A 19534-nucleotide genomic window follows, 5' to 3' on the forward strand; every position below is an offset into this window, starting at 1 on the left:
TAGCAAAAAATAAACTAGGTCAGATCATCTCACTCTTATCCTCAAAATACTTTAGGGCTTCTGCTGGCCACAGACTCAAGTGTGCTCACCTCACATGATAATGTCACGGCCTCTAGGTGCTCCAGCCCATGCTACCTGCCCACACCCTCAGGTCCCTCAGCAGCCTGCACCTCTGCTGAGGTCACACTGGCATGGAACACAGCGAGGTGCCTTCATATGCACGCTGCAGCTCAGCTTGGCACTCCTTTTCTTCACGGCAATCTCCCAGTCTGCTCCCCGCTCCCTCCTGGGCCTCTACTATGGCATTTGCTTCACCCTCTCTTATTCAGGAGTTTTAACCTGTCAACTCCTTGAAAGACTTCTCCACCTCTGCATTCCCCACACAGCTTAGAATCCTTCCTCTAACTCAGCACGTACTCAAAATGTATTTGTTAAACTGAAGAACAAATGAATTTTGTACTCAGGTGAGTTTTATCAGCTGAACTATAAAAGAAGGTAAGATACAACGATAAAATGGACTGGCATTTCATGGAAGCAATGTAAATAAATAAGCTTTATAACTAGAGTTCAAAGAGTTGTTTACATTTGAATGAGCATTGACTGACTGTAGATGTATTTCACGTTCAAAGTGGAAGTGGAGGCAAACTACCACTGGTCATTCCTCTACGACCGTCAGTTCAACATGGTGACCTGAGCACAAACACTGCATTCGCTCCACATTGAGTCTCCGGAAAGAAAGAAAACTATATGACAATAAATTAATCCATAGTGTTTTTTAAAAAGGTGCTAATACCTAGTAGCAGTTTTACACTGTGGATTTTCCCATCCCAAATCCTCACTCCAGCCTCCTCCATGACTCTCTCCAGATTATGGCAGCCCCCTCCTCGACTTCAATAGGCACCTAGCCTGCAGTTCGCCGGGCGAGCACGTTACCTGGGCATCAGCAATGTCCACGAAGTTGTACTTGTCGGTGAGGTGGAGATAGTGAACGTTGAGGGGGCTGCCCAGAGCTTCCAGGGCCTCGGGGCGGCTACGCAGCTGCTCCAGTGCCAGCTGGTAATAGGAAGCCCTGGAAAAAGCCTCTAGGTGGGAAAGATAGTTGTTACATTTCTTTATTGCACTTGGTCAGGTAGACTGTGTAGAAAGGTAAATGATACAATTCACATACAGCGCGGAAACAAACCAATGTGAAATTTACAGGTGGAAGAATAATTAGGAACCATCTACTCTAAACTAGCCATTTTAGAGACTCCAAAACCAAAGTATTGAAAGTCAGTATCTGTGGGGATGTGGCAGATGATCCTGGACAAGCTACTTGACCTTTCTGTGCCTCCACTTCTTCGTCTCTCATTTCCTCACCTTATTCATTGCCTCATTTCTTCATCTAAGGGGTCTGATTAGATCTTCTCTAACTTTGCTTAAGGTTCTAAAGTCCTATGATTCTGTGGAAATTAATAAACAGAAATCTCATTAGAATGAAGTCAGAAGGCCAAAAGGGGGAGCTTTCCTGACCTGACTTGGTAGCAGAGAGGAACAGGAAGAAGGAGGACTTCTCTTCTTGATGGGCAAGAAGCTCAGCCAATGAGAGACTGTCACAGCTCAGCCCATGAGAGACTGTCACAACTCAGCCAATGAGAGACTGTCACAGCTCAGCCAATGAGAGACTGTCACAGCTCAGCCAATGAGAGACTGTCACAGCTCAGCCCATGAGAAGTCTGCACTCCCAGTCTCCTCCAATAGACTCTGTTTACACTAGCCCTCCCAACTTCCTCTCCCCTATAAAAGAGTTTCTCTTCCCCTTGCTGCTCAGGACTTGCATGTGGCTTGCCATGGTTGCAGACCCCTAATTGCAATTCTTTGCTGATCCCAAATAAACCCAATTCTGCTGGAGAAATAACTGGCTATTTTTTGAAGGTCAACAATTCCATGACTCGCTCAAAGTGACACAGCTAGTCCGCGGCAGAGCTGGGGTCTGAACCTATGACTCTTGACTTCTAAATGTTGCTCCTTCCACTAAGATGAAGGTCCTAATAAACCAGCATAAAACAGACCACAACATCAACGCCACCACCACCCTTGGGCCAAGAAACAGGACATAAAGATGGTAATTTGTCAAGTTTACAGATTTAAGCCACATTTCACGTTAATAAATCTTATAAACTACTCTCAGTTTCAGGTACCCTCCTGGTCCAATGGCTACTAGGAACTCCAGGAAGCACCTCCCTGAAGGTGTAAGGTACGACAAGCTGCCCTAGAAAGAGAGCAAAAGTAGACTTCCCAAGTGGAGTTTTCAGTCCGACAACAAGAGCTGCTCTCCCAGGTCCAATCACAGTAATGGAAGGGAAAGGCGGCTTGAGCCTGGAGGGGACAAGGAGAACGCCCCTCCTGTGCTGCTTCCCAGGAGTGGGGCAGCAGGGGATTCTGCAGGCGTGAAGGAGATGCCAGCCATGACAGGAAAAGGAGAAGCAGATGCTGGGTCCAGACAGCTAATCTTTTTTTTTTTTGGTGAGGAAGATCAGCCCTGAGCTAACATCTGCCAATCCTCTTCTGTTTTTTTTTGCTGAGGAAGACTGGCCCTGGGCTAACATCCATGCCCACCTTCCTCCACTTTATATGGGACACCGCCACAGCATGGCCTGACAAGCAGTGCGTTGGTGCGTGCCCAGGATCCAAAGCCCAGGCTGCTGCAGCGGAGTGTGAGCACTTAACCACTACGCCACCGGGCCCGCCCCCAGACAGCTAATCTTTATTGATTTCCATGGCTAGACATGGTTCTCAGTATTTCATATACATCACAATTCTCAATATCTCACATGTAGTGAGATTTATTTAATTTTCACAACAACTTTATGCATAGGCACTAACATTACCCCTCATCACACAGATAAGGCAACTGAGGCCCAGGAAGGTAAGGGACTCCCCGACAAGGCCACACAGTTCATCAGGAGCTGGAGCTGGGACTCAGTGCAGATGGGGGCTGCAGAGCCGAAGGGAAAAGGCTGTCGGTGCCCTGACCCGTAAAACGCACCCATTCCTGTCGTGTCCTGCCTCTGACCCTCTGGCAGAGGGGAGAGGAGGCTGAGCTATTCCAGTCTGAATTATCCCTGGGAATACTCTTCTTGGGCCACCTCTAGACCCAGGGACCTCTGGGCCAACTCTGAAGGAAGGTGGGGAAGAATAGGCGGCGAGGACACAGTGCTCTGTTTGCCTGTCTGCTCGTGAAACGTCCTGGCAGGAAGTGAAAATGCTGCAGTCAGGGTGAGGAGCCAAGCTGGGCGGGCATAAAGGAGCTTCAAAGAAGTCAGTCTAGAAAAAACTGCTGCCGCTTCGCAACCAGTAGCATTGAAATGACCTTAAATGTCTTGGCTGCTCACAATAATTGTGGCCTGTCTTTATAAATTCAAATTTGGGTACAGTGGGGCTGGAAGCAGCATCTGTCAGGATTTTGCCATCCTGGACTCTGCTTTTATTTTCTGCTCTCGCCAGAGTCCCTTGCTCAAGCTCTCTCCTCCACTAAATCAATAGGAGAGAATGGCAGGGCAAACACGCTGACGACACTTGAGAAACAGCCAGTGTTCCCCACCTGGGAACCATCTGGTGTCCCCCTTCCCTCTGTTCCTCACGTAATCTCAGAAATCTTGACGGATCTCCCGTGTGTGACTAGAGTGAAAGCCCATCTTGCTTTCTGCAACGCCTCTTATGCAAATGAATGCTGGTCCTTTTACTCACACTTGTGGCTCCTGGAAACACTGGGCTTATAGAATAAGAAGGGAGCTACAGCCAATGGAATGGTGTACTGGCTTCTCAATATAGCCCTCTCCTCCTTTGTCCAATCTGCTGAAAGCATCTGAAGTATTTCTTTTGATGGAGGGACAGGGGCAAGAGAAGCAGGAGGCCATGCCTCAGGTGGGTGGCTGGATACTTACTCTGTATAAGGTAATATACCAGGGTGCAGCTCCCGCCAGCCATCACGCTGGTAAAAAGGACCAGTTTCCCCAGAGGCATTGACATCCTGCTTCCTGGAGACTTAAAAACAAAAGATGCAAATTTCTCGTTAGATTCAGGTTTGTGCCAAGGGACTTTGCCTGGATTGGGTCCCACAGGGAAAGGAAAGCTAAGGAGGAAGCTAGCAAGTAGGTGAGGCCACCTTCTCTCGTTTGCTTCCTTTCAGAACGCCAGGGCCAGTTCTGGAGCCAAAGCAAAAGTGCCCTCGTGAGGGTGGCCCGCAGCCAGGACCCAGGCCATGGGGGCGACGGCGGAGCACAGAGGAAGCATTCAGCCCTGCTGTCCTGACAGACAGAACCCAGCCTGTGTGCCAAGTCGCTCACTGCCAGGAAGCACAACCACTTTGTCTCAGCCTGGCTGGTAAACAGGAAGCTTATCCTTTTGCAGCAATAGCTGGTCTTGTAGGCCTACGAATGGGCCGGAGTGGTCACTGGCTGCTTTCTTTCATATTTTGAAAAATGTCCCACCCCCTGGATAAGGAAACTGGTCACGACTTTCAGGCTGAATGAACAGATGGAGAGAAGCCAGCTCAGCAAAGTCAGCACACCCATACCCATCCTGGCCTTAACTCCTGTCCCCTGAAGACCCGGGTGGGGCTAGGAGCAGCATGTGGGCCTCGAAGGAGCCAATTATCCTCCTTCCTGGTGGCCATTTAACCACTGCTCACACGCGGCCTGGGCCTTTCTGGAAGGCTGTAAGATACTCAGCCATAAAACAGCGTAGGACAGTGGCTTAGATCAGAGGTCACAATTCAAATGCCCAGAGGGCCAGACAAGTCACATAAATGAAAGCACACATTGAAAAGTGAGGAACACAGCCCAGCCAAGGGGCAGCTTCGACCTGGCTCCAGCTAACTGCAGCCATGTGGGCCAAGTCTGGACAAATCTTCCAGTTTTTCAAGAGGTCTTTTATGTGAAGTTGCCCAAATTCTAAACGTTGACAACCAATTAAAAAAAAAAACTAACAAAATACAGTTGTCAGTCAGAGTCTTTCTGTGGGCTTCTAGTTTGCTCTGACCACCTAAGCTGCATCAGGGCATCCTCACCAGAGGTGAGATTTAGGTAAATTCCTCTTTGTCTGTCTTTCCTGATATTTTTCCAAAAAGAAATGAGATTTTGGGCAGAGATGGAAATTCCAGCTTAAGATAAATGAAAAGATGACTGTAAGTGTTTATGTCCCCACTTGAAGATTTAACCCTAGATTTTATGTGCGTCTTTAGAAAACAAGGCCTTTTATGTGACCTAAAGGGGTCCGAGGCACTGCAGTGCAGAAGAACTAGGTATAATGCTAGTTCCTCCACTGGCAGATCTGTGAGTCCAGGTAAACACATTCTCACAATTTGCTTCCCTGCCTTCTAGAATATGGAGAGTAACAACAACTGTCCACCTATCATTTCTGAAACCTGAAGGTAAATGAATCCATAAGAAGGCCTGTTGGAGAAAGTTCCTCATGTGGATATTCTTTCTGGGAACTGATAATTAAACACGTCCTTGGACAGCGCTAAAGTTGATCAGTTCTATACTGAAATAACATTGAATCCAGATTTATGTATATAAAGGGTTTTCATCAACTTATCAAACTAGGGAGGGTGAACTTTTAGACCACTGTACTATTTACTTATATACTGTTTTGTCCAACTAAGAAAAGGCTGCTGAAACCCCAGGTCAATATACTGAATTTGCTGTGAAAGTTTCGGCTGGTGCTGTATAGCATGTAAGAGTATTTATCAAAGTTGAGTGTAAAGTCAATTACAGTAATGTGGGAAAAGCCATTTAGTCTCATAATGAAAATGGTCAGAGCATCTCCAAAGAATGCATTAGTCAGATCTCGCTCACTGTGAAGAAGAGCTCCGCAGGGTGGGGCAGCGAGCATGAGTTATGCTGAGCTTCCCACAAGGCTGTAGTTTCTAAAGCCAGCATCAAGACACAAGCGAAAAAGCATTCTGAACAACAAACGCAGAGAACAGCCCCCAGCCCTCATGTGAAGTCACAGCACAAGTGAACACTGAAGGCCAGGAGAAACCCACCACCAGTCAGGGAGCGACTTTCACCTACTGTCCAACCTGAGGATACCCTCATGGGTTCTAACGGGGAACTTGGTTCCCTAATAGTCATTACCTTTTGCCACTTTGTAGCACAGCTTTCTTGAAAATCAAAGGAAAGTTGTGCTGCAATTAGATAAAGATTTTACATTAAAATCACTTTTTCAAACCCAATTCCCTCTGGTTTCTAGTTTTATATAGCCGAGATGTATTACCAATCCAAGCTTCAGAACATGAACAAGAAGTTAAGTATAAACTCTAAAACTAGCCTCCTCTGTAAAAGGCCTTGGTTTTTCCCCCTTTCTCATCAGCCATATTAAGAAGAAAAAACACAGCCTCCTGGTTTCCTGTCTGTACAGTGTATCTTTTATTGCAGCAACCAGAAAACTCTGTGGGCGGGGGCGGGCGCAGGTGTGTGACTGCAGTGCACACAATCAGGGGCCTCCAGCAGCCCTCCCACACAAGATGCTCTCAATACAAGCTGTACACCATGGATTAAACCAGCTTCTCAGGGTTAAAAAGAAACAATAGTGTACTAAATGTAGACATAGCCTTTAATAATACTGACAATAATAGAGAACACTTATATCTCTATGATATGCCTGGTAATATTCTAAGCACCGTACATATAATAATTCATTTAATTCTCACAACAACCCCATGAAGGAGGAACTATTGTTATCATCCCCATTTTACAGATGAGTAAACTGAGGCACAGAGAGGTTAAGTAAAGTGCCCGAAGTCACACAAAGAAACGCATAAGTAGTAGAACTGGGATTGAGACCCAGGCAGTCTAGCTCCGGGGTCTGTGCTCTCAACCACCATGATACACTGACTTGAAGATATCTGCTGATTTCATAAATACTGAAATGTGAAAAAAAAATGTCTCTGAATTACAATATATTCATCATGTTCAGTGCAACAGGCCTTGTCAGGTATGCCTTCCCTGCTATTTCTCCAGACAAGAGCATGGCATGTATTTGTTCTTTGATTCTTTCTTTTGCCTAGCAAATGATTGCTGAGGGCCTGCTCTGGTCAGACAAACAGTGCTGAGGAGAATGCAGACAATTCACAATAATTACAACACAGAGAGAGCCATGGAGCACAACTGTTGGGCAGTTGAGCATGGCACAGCCCTAGCAGGGTGCCACTCACAGGGTAAATGTCCTAGACCTGTATATTTATTAAGACCATTTTCCAACAGTTGTGTTACCTGGCCCACCAACCCCATAACACATTAACCACAACCCTGCTCAGAACAAGCCTAACACATTCTCTTCAGCTTACAGGAAACCACAAAGAGAGGAAGGAGGAGACGGCTGAGACATATAGTCAAAACCAGTTAAAACTGGTTGAAGGCAACATGGCAGTCTAACTTGACCTGACATAGACTCCACAGCTCATTATAAGCTCATTGTAATACATTATCACATTATGGAACATACCCACTGACACCATGACAGTTTACAACTGCCATGGCAATGGCAGGATATAACCACATATGGAAAGAAAAGAGGTGGCACTCCTATTCCCCCCAAAAGCCTGCCCAGTTCCCCAAATACCCATGAATATGCCCCCCCTTCTTGACTCCTTATAACATCTACTGAATTGCCCGAAGAGCTGAGAAGTTGATTTGTGAACTTTGTTCCCACTTCTCCATCCTTTGGCCATTGAATAAAGCTTGTGCTACTGAATGGTCAGCTTCGGTCTCATTTCAAAGTTGTAACACCAAACAGAGGAAGAACCCCAAGAGGAAGGGCAAGAGACCTTTCCTTGGGTCTCTCCTGGTTGGGGAGAGAGTTCAACTCGTAACAGATGGACGTTCTATAAAGTGTCTTGAAGAAGGAGTGGGGGCTTTTTCTAATTTGCACAAAGGTGCCTATGGGCAAGCAGCAGCCTAGTTAGTGCAACCAGACCCAGACGTGTACACCAGGAGAGGAAGTAACACCCAGGAAGTGGTCAGCCCTGCCTGGAGGGGATCAGCAGAGGTTTCACAGAGGAAATTGACTCTAAGCAGAGAAAGGTGAAGGAGTGGGAGAAGGGCTTCAGACCTGTGGAAATGGCAAGCTATGGCAGAGAGGCAGAAACAAGAGCTGCAGAAGTATAGGGAGCAGGAGTAGAGCCACAGGACAGCAGTCTGGAAATGGAGGTAGTTACTGCTAAGAAAGGCCATCTACCCTGAGCTGCAGGGCTCTACTCTGCAGCTGAGGGGCTGCAGAAAGATCTCTCTAGGACAGAGAGGTGGGCAGATGGGGAGGAGAGGTGGTACAGCAGAACCAGCCAGAGACTCCTGCAGCAGATAGCAGAGAGAAGAGCTAAGACCGAGGTAGTAAGAATGGATCAAAAGGATGGTTTCTTAAAATATTTAGAATAGTTCTTATTTATTTCCTAATTTGTGCAGCAGCTCATTCTAAAAAGGATGATGGGGCTAACAAGGATACACACTTTAGAAGAGAAGAAAATAAATGGATGAGGAAAGGAAGACAAATGGAAAATAATTTTAAGAAGAGAAATACAGCTGGGGTGAAGTTAGTGCACAAAACTACACACTCTCATGCACTAGATACTTCCTGGAGGTGGCCACAGATTTGACACTGAGCTTCCCATCTGCTCAGTAGAAAGGGAAGCCTGAGCAGCTACAAGGTCCAGAGTGTCCATGAGGTAATGTGAATCAGCAGCTGAGGAGGAAAACAACATTTCCTAATAACATATGAGGCCCGAGAAAGATATCCCCCATGCATGCTCAGAAAGGGGCTCTCAGAAGTGGCTGGTGTTGCAGACAACATCCCTAGTATTGGGGTACGACTATTTTTATAGTATAAAATATGTATAGTATTTTATACATACATACATAGTATACAGCATGACTATTTTTATAACATCCCATAACAAAAGCCACAATCACAGTCCAAGAAAAAACATAAACAGAATTTTACAAGTGTACAAAACAGTAAGGACTCGGTGGGACTCTCTGATGGGCCACCTTGACTCAGTGGAGAGATAAGGCAATCACGACCCACCTCGTCTCCAGGGAGCCACTCCCTACATCAAAGAAGGGCAAGGGGTTTGAGAGTAGAGGGCATAAAAGGAGGCTCAGCCCCTGCCCCTTTTTAACCAGCCTCAGTTGACCTGCACCATCAGCTGTCTTTTGAAGAGAGTGTTCAGTAGCCCCTCAACCTCACAAACACGCGCGCGCGCACACACACACACACACACACACACACACACAAATCAAAAAAGCACTGTTGAGGGCTGGCCCCGTGGCTTAGCGGTTAAGTGCGCGCGCTCCGCTACTGGCAGCCCAGGTTCGGATCCTGGGCGCGGACGGATGAACCGCTTCTCCAGCCATGCTGAGGCCGCGTCCCACATACAGCAACTAGAAGGACGTGCAACTATGACATACAACTATCCACCGGGGCTTTGGGGAAAAAAAAAAAGGAGGAGGATTGGCAGTGGATGTGAGCTCAGAGCCGGTCTTCCTCAGCAAAAAGAGGAGGATTAGCATGGAGGTTAGCTCAGGGCTGATCTTCCTCATAAAAAATAAATAAATAAATAAAACTGTTAAAAAAAAAAGTAAAAGTTTAAAAAAAAAAAAAAAAAGCAGCACTGTAGAGAACTAGAGATAGGTTTTAGGCTACCTCCAGGAACGCTACATTTTAAAACTAAGCTTCCAATAAGAACTGACATATTTAAAATTTGATGTGAAAATCTGCAAGAAACTCAAATTCAATTAGTCTACTACGCAGCCAGTTAAGGGAAGATCTTTTTGCTTTACAGTCAACCAAGAGGAAAGGGTTGAGACCTATTTCGAAAATGAAGGGGCTGGTTAACCGCGGGAAGTCGGGGTGGGGAACGAAGTTCAGGCAAGGCCTCTCCAGAAAGCAGTCCTGTAGCTCTGCTCTGACACACAAAGGGTGACTTAGGCCCTCAAAGGCCAATGGTTTACAAACTTTTTTCAAAGTACTGAACCTCCTTCTAGAGCCAAAGTGCAATCTGTTAAACAGATGCTCTGAAGCAGCCAGAGGGTTCCAGCCACAGGCAGGAGCTGACCAGGGAAGGTGGGAGCAGTCAGGCGGTGCAATCTCAACTTTGCTGCACATTAGAATCACCTAAAGAGTTTAAAAAAGAAACCATGTGTCCAGGCCACATTCCAGATAGATTAAAACAGAATCTATCGGGGTGGGATCCAGGCAATGGTGTTTTTTAACCTCCTCAGGTGATCCTAACATGCAGCCAAGCTTAGGAACCAGCGGTCTATGGGAACAAAGCACAGAAAGTCAGCACATGGCCTGAGTTTCGAAGGCTGGTCAGGTGGTCCTTGAGGGGCTCCTGGGAAACTAGAGAATAGAAACAGCTATTCCCCTATCCATGCCACACATGCTACCTCCCCAGCACATCTTGAGACATATAGAGCATGTGGCAATAAATGGAACAGACTCCCCTTCCCAGGGATTCTGGCACTAGACAAGAGACAGACTACCCTCGGGACCGGGTCAGATGGTAGAAGCCTCAAGTAGAGGTTTGCCAGGTCTTAAGATAAAATTCCTGAGCTTAATAAGAGGTGTGCTCAGGAGACTGCCACAGCAAGACAATCACCCCAAAACCCAGCACAGAAAGATGGACCGAACTACAGACAAAAATCCTTGATTTTTAAGAGGCATTTTTCTCACACTGTAATATTTCTGAAATTGGGCTATGTCTTACAAGCTGAGGCTATTTATTAAAGTGATTCTTTCCTCTATACTACCACCTCCAAACTGTTAAAACTGTGATTCATCTTAATATGCTAGAAGCGGGCATTACAAGCAGCTGAAGTAGGAGCACGGCCAGAAGCCTGTCCATGAACCCAGGACCATGTGAACTTCCAGGCAGGTCTGTCAATACCCCATGGTTCTTCTCTTGCTCTGGGCCTTGTTAGGGCAGACTCGCTCCAGACATAATCTACCCAATTGCTTCATTTCCTCTGGGTGACACATGGCTGGCTTGGCTTGTCCCACATCTGAGTGACGACTATGGGCCAGGTACAATGCAGGGTATTTTATAGGCACTACTACTATTTCTTATAATAACTGAAAGGTAGATATTACTTTTGCCTTTTTAGAGCTAGCAAAAAAGCCTCAAGAAAGGTTCTGAAACTTGCTCATGGTCACACAGCTATACCACAGCAGAGCTATTGTACGCACCTGTCTGACCCCAGGGGCCACGGTCTTTCCACTGAGTGACAAAATCCATGTTACAGACACGGATTCCAGAACAATCAGCTTCTCATACAGGTGGTATATGCTGTCCAAAAGCCCCTCTACAAGTTCACATGTGCCATCTACAGGAAGCTACTCTCCACTACTCTGTGAAATAGTTTTAATCAATATATCCCCAAGTTATAACTTTAGAGGTCAAGACAAAACGAAGAGATATAAAATCTACTTAGAGACTACTAGGAGGAGAAGGAGAGAAGAGATCTTTCCTGTTTGTTGAATGATACCACCCACTGCTACTACCGCCCTGAGGACTACACATCCTTCCAGCCTTTATAAAATCTAACAAAGATGGGGAGGGGAGGGGAGGGAATCGTGCTTAAGAAAATAGACGTGAAAAAATTAAGGAAGTAAGAATTAAAATTAGAATGAAAGAATGATAAGGTACAAAAAAACCAAAAAGACCCAAAATAGAGAAAAAATTTAGAATTTAAGGAAAAAAGTATGAATGGCAAAATAAAAAAATAAAAGAGGCTAAACTTTAAAAGAATGAAATGCATTATATCTGAGATAAAAGAGCCAAAAAGGCTAATATCAAAAAACAAAAGATAAAAGCATGTAAGTAAATATGACAAAAGATTAAGAAAAAATTAAAAGAACTTAAATGGAGAGGCGGAGTCAAGATGGCGGCGTAGGCAGACTCTGAACTCACCTCCTCCCGCGGACACAGCCAATTTACAACTACTCGTGGAAAAATTACCCCTGAGACAGAACTGAAAACTGGATGAGAGGAACTCCTGCAACAACGGACAATCCTAACTGGGGTGGAAGAGGCAGAGACTCCCTTCCGGAGAGGAAAAACGCCGCCTTCACAAGCCGCCAGCGTCACGGCCGCCGGGAGCAGCTCACAGGTACGCAGCCTCCCTGGAGGCGCGGGGCCCTGAGCCGGGGAGCGCCCCCGCTGTGGGCATTTTGTGGACCCAGCACAATCGACACCAGTGGCATAATATCTGACCTTGCCTGCTACTAAAGCATTGGGGAGCACCCCCAGAAAACCCGGTTCACAAAGAAACTAAAACTGGCTCTTAAAGGGCCCGCGCACAAACTCACCCGTTCCAGAAAGCATCCTAAAATCACCAGAAAGAAAGGTGCACAGTGCTTTGGTGACAAGAGACTCACCTAATAGGCCCTGAGTGCATCTCGGTGAGGGGTGAGACCTCTCCAGGGACTGGGACATTGGCGGCGGCCATTGTTGTGGCCTGGTGTGAGCGTGCTGACACAGACACCATTGGAGTTCTCCCTGAGACCTGCTAGCCCAGGGTCTGCTCCACCCGATAGAGCACCGATTTAATCCAGCTCAGCCATGGCAGGCAGCCCACCCTAGAGACTGGCCCCACCTAACAACAAGCCCTCAGGCAACGTGTGGGCCTGCACAGATTGGTGACTGGATTTTCTGCAGCCTGGCAACTGAGCTGACTTGAGCGGGGCAGGGTGTGCACAAGGAGCGGGTGGAGAGTGTGGGGTGGTGGCGGAGTGTGTGGGGCTCCCGCCGTGGAGAGACTGGGTCCGCTTGGGGAGGTTGGGGCGCTCACACGGGGCAGGACTGTGTTGACTGTGTGTGTGGACCTCTGGGCGGCAGGGCTTGTCAGCTGCAGATGACTTGTGCTTCTCAAAGACCCACATAGGAGGTTTGCCCCACCTTCCAAAGCCTGAAACAATTGGGTGCTCCTGTGCCTGAGGCCAGCCCCACCCAGCTGCAATCCTCAGAGAGCTGACAAGAGACCTAATAGGCTAGAGGTTTACAGCAATTCTAAGGCCCTGAGCCTAACAACCTGCCACACTGGGGGCCTACTCACTTAAAAGAAATACTGCAACACAAATGTGGTATTAGAACTTACAGCCAACTGTGCTGGGGCTCCCCTCACCTGATAAAGAGACTGAAGGGCCCACAACAACTACAAGCAGCTGAGCATTACAACAGCTGGCCAGGAGCATAACTCAGCCTCCCTGGGCGCCTATAGGGAGAGCTAACAGGCCACAATAGAAGGACACACGTAGCCCACATAGGGGCCACCCCTGGAACATTGAGAACTGAGGGAAGCACACTGGAAGCCTCCTAAGCCATCACTTACATAAGGTCACCTATCCAAGAGCAGGAGATGTAGCTGACCTACCTAATACGTAGACACAAGCACAGGGAAAGAGGCAAAATGAGGAGGCAAAAGAATACATTCCAAGTAAGGGAACAGGACAAAACCCCAGAAAAGGAACTAAGTGAAACAGAAATGAGCAACCTACCTGACAGAGAGTTCAAACTAAGAGTGTTAAGGATGCTCACTGATCTGGGGAGAAGAATAGATGAACTCAGTGAGAATGTCAACAAAGAAATGGAAGATATAAAAAGAACCAATCAGAAATGAAGAATACAATACTGGAAATGAAAAACTCATTAGAGGGACTCAAAAGCAGAGTAGAGGATACAGAAGAACGGATCAGTGAGCTGGAAGAAAGACTAGAAGAAATTACCCAAGGTGAACAGGTAAAAGAGAAAAGAATTAAAAAGAGTGAGGACAGTCTAAGGGACCTCTGGGACAACATCAAGCGCACTAACATCCGTGTTATAGGTGTCCCGGAAGGAGAAGAGCGAGACAAGGGGGCAGAGAATCTATTTCAAGAAATAATAGATGAAAACTTCCCTAACCCAAGGAAGGAAACAGACATCCAGGTACAGGAGGCACAGAGAGCCCCAAACAAGATAAACCCAAAGAGGCCCACACCAAGACACATCATAATCAAAATGTCCAGAATTAAAGATAAAGAGAGAATCCTAAAAGCTGCAAGAGAATGTCAAGTTACATACAAAGGAAACCCCATAAGGCTATCAGCTGACTTCTCAGCAGAAACCTTACAGGCTAGAAGAGAATGGCACGATATATTTAAAGTGCTAAAAGGAAAAAACTTACAGCCAAGAATACTCTACCCAGCAAGGTTATCGTTCAAAATGGAAGGAGAGATCAAAATTTTCCCAGATAAGCAAAAATTAAAGGAGTTTGTCACCAAGAAACCAGTGTTACAAGAAATGTTAAAGGGACTGATTTAAGGGGAAAAGAGAAGACCACAAATAGGAAAAATTATCTATTTCCACGATTAGAACGTAATGGATACAAATGCACAAAAAAGAGGTTAGATATGATATCAAAAACATAAAAGGAGGGAGGAGGGTAGTTAAAGAGTACAGCTTTCAGACAGAGGTCAAACTAAAGTGACCATCAATTCTGTATAGAAGAAGTAAGGAACAGAGAAGGACTACTTAAACACTGAGGAAAAAAATAAAAAGTTAAAAATGGCAGTAAGTACATACTTATCAATAGCTACTTTAAACGTCAATGGACTAAATGCCCCAATTAAAAGGCATAGGGTGGCTGACTGGATAAAAAAACAAGACCCATATATATGCTGCATACAAGAGACACACTTCAGACCTAAAGACACTCACAAACTGAAAGTGAAGGGATGGAAAAAGATACTCCACGCAAATGGCAATGAAAAGAAAGCTGGGGTAGCAGTACTCATATCAGACAAAATAGACTTTAAAACAAAAACTGTAAAAAGAGACAAAGAAGGGCATTACATAATGATCAAGGGAACAATCCAACAAGAGGATATAACACTTGTAAATATCTACGCACCCAATGTAGGTGCACCTAAATATATAAAGCAATTATTAACAGACATAAAAACAGAAATAGACAGTAACACAATAATAGTAGGGGACTTTAACACTCCACTTACACCAACAGATAGATCATCCAAACAGAAGATCAATAAGGAAACATTGGCCTTAAATGACACACTAGAACAGATGGACCTAGTAGATATATACAGAGCATTCCATCCAAAAACCGAAGAATACAAGTTCTTTTCAAATGCACATGGAACATTCTCCAAGACTGATCACATATTAGGCCACAAAACAAGTCTCCATAAATTTAAGAAGATTGAAATAATACCAAGCATCTTTTCTGACCACAACGGTATGAAACTAGAAATCAACTATAGGAAGAAAATCAGAAAAGCCACAAATACATGGAGATTAAACAAAATGCTACTGAACAACGACTGGGTTAACGAAGAAATCAAAGAAGAAATCAAAAAATACCTGGAGACAAATGAAAATGAAAATACGACATGCCAGAATTTATGGGATACAGCAAAAGCGGTTCTAAGAGGGAAGTTTATAGCGATACAGGCCTATCTCAACAAACAAGAAAAATCTCAAATAAACAATCTAAAAATGCACCTAAAGGAACTGGAAAAAGAAGAACAAACAAAGCCCAAAATCAGTAGAAGAAGGGAAATAATAAAAATCAGAGCAGAAATAAATGAAATAGAGACCAAAAAAACAATAGAAAAATTAATAAAACCAAGAGCTGGTTCTTTGAAAAGATCAACAAAATAGACAAACCTTTAGCTAGACTCACCAAGAAAAAAAGAGAGAAGGCACAAATAAGTAAAATCAGAAATGAAAGAGGAGAGGTTACAACAGACACCTCAGAAATACAAAAGATTATAAGAGAATACTATGAAAAACTATATGCCAACCAATTCGACAATCTGGAAGAAATGGATAAATTCTTAGAATCATACAACCTTCCAAAACTGGATCAAGAAGAAGTAGAGAATTTGAATAGACCAATCACCAGTAAGGAGATCGAAACAGTAATCAAAAACCTCCCCAAAAATAAAAGTCCAGGACCAGACGGCTTCCCTGGTGAATTCTACCAAACATTCAAAGAAGACTTAATACCTATCCTTCTCAAACTCTTCCAAAAATTGAGGAGGGGGAAGCTCCTATCTCATTCTCCGAAGCTGACATTACCCTGATACCAAAACCAGACAAGGACAACACAAAAAAAGAAAATTACAGGCCAATATCACTGATGAACATCAATGCGAAAATCCTCAACAAAATACTAGCAAATCGCATACAACAATACGTTAAAAAGATTATACACCATGATCAAGTGGGATTTATTCCAGGGATGCAGGGATGGTTTAACATTCGCAAATCAATCAACGTAATACACCACATTAATAAAATGAAGAACAAAAATCACATGATCATCTCAATAGATGCAGAGAAAGCATTTGACAAGATCCAGCATCCATTTATGATAAAAACTCTGAATAAAATGGGTATAGAAGGAAAGTACCTCAACATAATAAAGACCATATATGAGAAACCCACAGCTACTATCATCCTCAATGGTGAAAAACTGAAAGCTATCCCTCTAAGAACAGGAACCAGACAAGGATGCCCACTGTCACCACTCCTATTTAACATAGTATTGGAAGTCCTAGCCAGAGCAATCAGGCAAGAGAAAGAAATAAAAGGGATCCAAATTGGAAAGGAAGAAGTGAAACTGTCACTATTTGCAGATGACATGATTTTATATATAGAAAACCCTAAAGAATCCACCAGAAAACTTTTAGAAGTAATAAACGAATATGGGAAAGTTGCAGGATACAAAATCAACATACAAAAATCAGTTGCATTTCTGTACACTAACAACGAAGTAGCAGAAAGAGAAATTAAGAATACCATCCCATTTACAATTGCAACAAAAAGAATAAAATACCTAGGAATAAACTTAACCAAAGAGGTGAAAGATCTGTACACGAAAACTATAAAACATTTGTGAAAGAAATTGAAGAAGACACAAAGAAATGGAAAGATATTCCGTGCTCTTGGATTGGAAGAATTAACATAGTTAAGATGTCCATACTTCCTAAAGCCATCTATAGATTCAATGCAATCCCTATCAAAGTTCCAACAACATTTTTCACAGAAATAGAACAAAGAATCCTAAAATTCATATGGAGCAACAAAAGACCCCGAATAGCTAAAGGAATCCTGAGAAAAAGAACAAAGCTGGAGGTATCACACTCCCTGATATCAAAATATACTACAAAGCTATAGTAACCAAAACAGCATGGTACTGGCACAAAAACAGACACACAGATCAATGGAATAGAATCGAAAGCCCAGAAATAAACCCACACATCTATGGACAGCTAATCTTTGACAAAGGAGCCAAGAACATACAATGGGGAAAAGAAAGTCTCTTCAACAAATGGTGTTGGGAAAACTGGATAGCCATATGCAAAAAAATGAAAGTAGATCCTTACCTTACACCATACACAAAAATTAACTCCAAATGGATTAAAGACTTGAATGTAAGACCTGAAACTGTGAAAGTTCTAGAAGAAAACATAGGCAGTACGCTCTTCGACATCGGTCTTAGCAACATCTTTTCTAACACCACATCTGACCGGGCAAGAGAAACAATAGAAAAAATAAACAAATGGGACTACATCAAACTAAAAGCTTCTGCACAGCAAAGGAAACCATCAACAAAACGAAAAGACAACCTAACAATTGGGAGAAGATATTTGCAAACCATACATCTGATAAGGGCTTAACCTCCAAAATATATAAAGAACTCATGCATCTCAACAACAAAAAAACTACCAACCCAATTAAAAAATGGGCAAAAGACCTGAACAGACATTTCTCCAAAGAAGATATACAGATGGCCAACAGACACATGAAAAGATGTTCAAAATCACTAACTATCAGGGAAATGCAAATCAAAACTACAATGAGATATCACTTCACGCCTGTCAGAATGGCTATAATTAACAAGACAGGAAACAACATGTGTTGGAGAGGATGTGGAGAGAAGGGAACTCTCATACACTGCTGGTGGGAGTGCAAACTGGTGCAGCCACTATGGAAAACAGTATGGAGATTCCTCAAAAAATCAAGGATAGAACTACCATATGATCCAGCTATTCCACTGTTGGGTATTTATCCAAAGAACTTGAAAACACCAATTTGCAAAGATACATGCACCCCTGTGTTCATTGCAGCCTTATTCACAATAGCCAAGACTTGGAAGCAACCTAAGTGCCCATCAAGGGACGAATGGATAAAGAAGCTGTGGTATTTATACACAATGGAATACTACTCAGCCATAAGAAACGACGAAATCCAGCCATTTGTGACAACATGGATGGACATTGAGGGTATAATGCAAAGTGAAATAAGTCAGAGGGAGAAGGCCAAATACCGTATGATTTCCTTCATTAAGTAGTAGATAATAACAACAATAAACAAACACATAGGGACAGAGATTGGATTGGTGGTTACCAGAGGGGAAGGGGGGAGGGTGGAGGGTGAAAGGGATAATTCGGTACATGTGTGTGGTGATGGGTTGTAATTAGTATTTTGGTGGTGAACATGATGTAGTCCATGCAGAAATAGAAGTACAATGATGTACACCTGAAATTTTTGCAATGTTATAAACCAATGTTACTGCAATAAAAAAATAAAAAATAAAAAAATAAAAGAACTTAAATGTTCTCAACAAAAAAAATTTAAAAAGTAAATAAATATGTGAGGTGATGGATTTGTTAATGAACTAGATGGGAGGAATCTTTTCACAGTATATATGTATACCAAATCATCACAATGTACACTTTAAATATCTTACAATTTTATTTGTCAACTATACTTCAATAAAAATGAAAAAAAAGAGGTGACATGTTAAAATGAGGCCATTAGGGTGAAGCTCTAATCCAGTATGACTAGTATCCTTATAATAAGAGGAAGAGACACCAGAGACGCGCACACAGAGAAAACCATGAGAAGAGGCAGCACGAGGGTGGCCATCTACAAGCCAAGAAGAGAGGCCTCAGAAGAACTTGAACTTCCAGCCTCCAGAACTGTGAGAAAACAAATTGCTGTTGTTTAAGCACACCTCCACACCCCTACCAAAAAAATTAAAAGACTAAGCATTTAAGCAGTTTAAACATTACGCATAAAACTGTTAGTGCCAGCTTTTTAACCTAGTGTTGGCTCTGGAGTCTTAGAATAACTGAATACTCCTAGAGGAGAAACTTCATGTGACCTTTTATTCTTAACTCAGGCTAATCACGAGGCAAGCACCCTGGCACGAGTGACTTTCCCCCCTTGGTTAAGCTGAGTTAGGAATGTTAATAAAAGGTTGTCCAATGTTCTTTCTATCAAAAGTTATCTGTTAGTGATCCGAGGGAGACCATGACTACCTGGAGAGAGGGTTCTGGTGTCAATAAAAAGAATTAACATTTCCTAAAGATTAATAAAAGATTAATTTAAAAAAGTAAGAGAAAAAAGACAACATCTAGTTTAAGAGGGCACCAGGCTACCACCTGCTGACATGAATTTACAAATCCCATTTAAAACACCTAT

General features: G+C 43.7%; 1 protein-coding gene across 12 annotated transcripts in view; it reads right to left on the reverse strand.

Moving 5' to 3' along the window:
• COA1 (cytochrome c oxidase assembly factor 1) overlaps positions 1-19534 on the reverse strand; it is a 100682-nt gene that overhangs the window by 4899 nt on the left and 76249 nt on the right. For 6 of the 12 annotated variants that reach the window (XM_087432734.1, XM_087432106.1, XM_087434044.1 and 3 more), the window contains 2 exons: positions 3927-4026; positions 934-1082 (listed from right to left, as the gene is read on the reverse strand). In XM_087432734.1, the coding sequence (XP_087288860.1) occupies positions 934-1082; positions 3927-4011 (234 nt within the window). In that variant the 5' untranslated portion in view covers positions 4012-4026. Of the gene's footprint in view, positions 1-933; positions 1083-3926; positions 4027-4147; positions 4296-6122; positions 6173-19534 lie in introns of those variants that run through there. The other 6 variants (XM_087434409.1, XM_087433764.1, XM_087433214.1 and 3 more) reach the window with 3 other exon arrangements.

This window comes from Ceratotherium simum, chromosome 1 (genome assembly GCF_057802395.1).
Source record: "Ceratotherium simum simum isolate JZ-2026a chromosome 1, ASM5780239v1, whole genome shotgun sequence".
Classification (NCBI taxonomy): domain Eukaryota; kingdom Metazoa; phylum Chordata; class Mammalia; order Perissodactyla; family Rhinocerotidae; genus Ceratotherium; species Ceratotherium simum.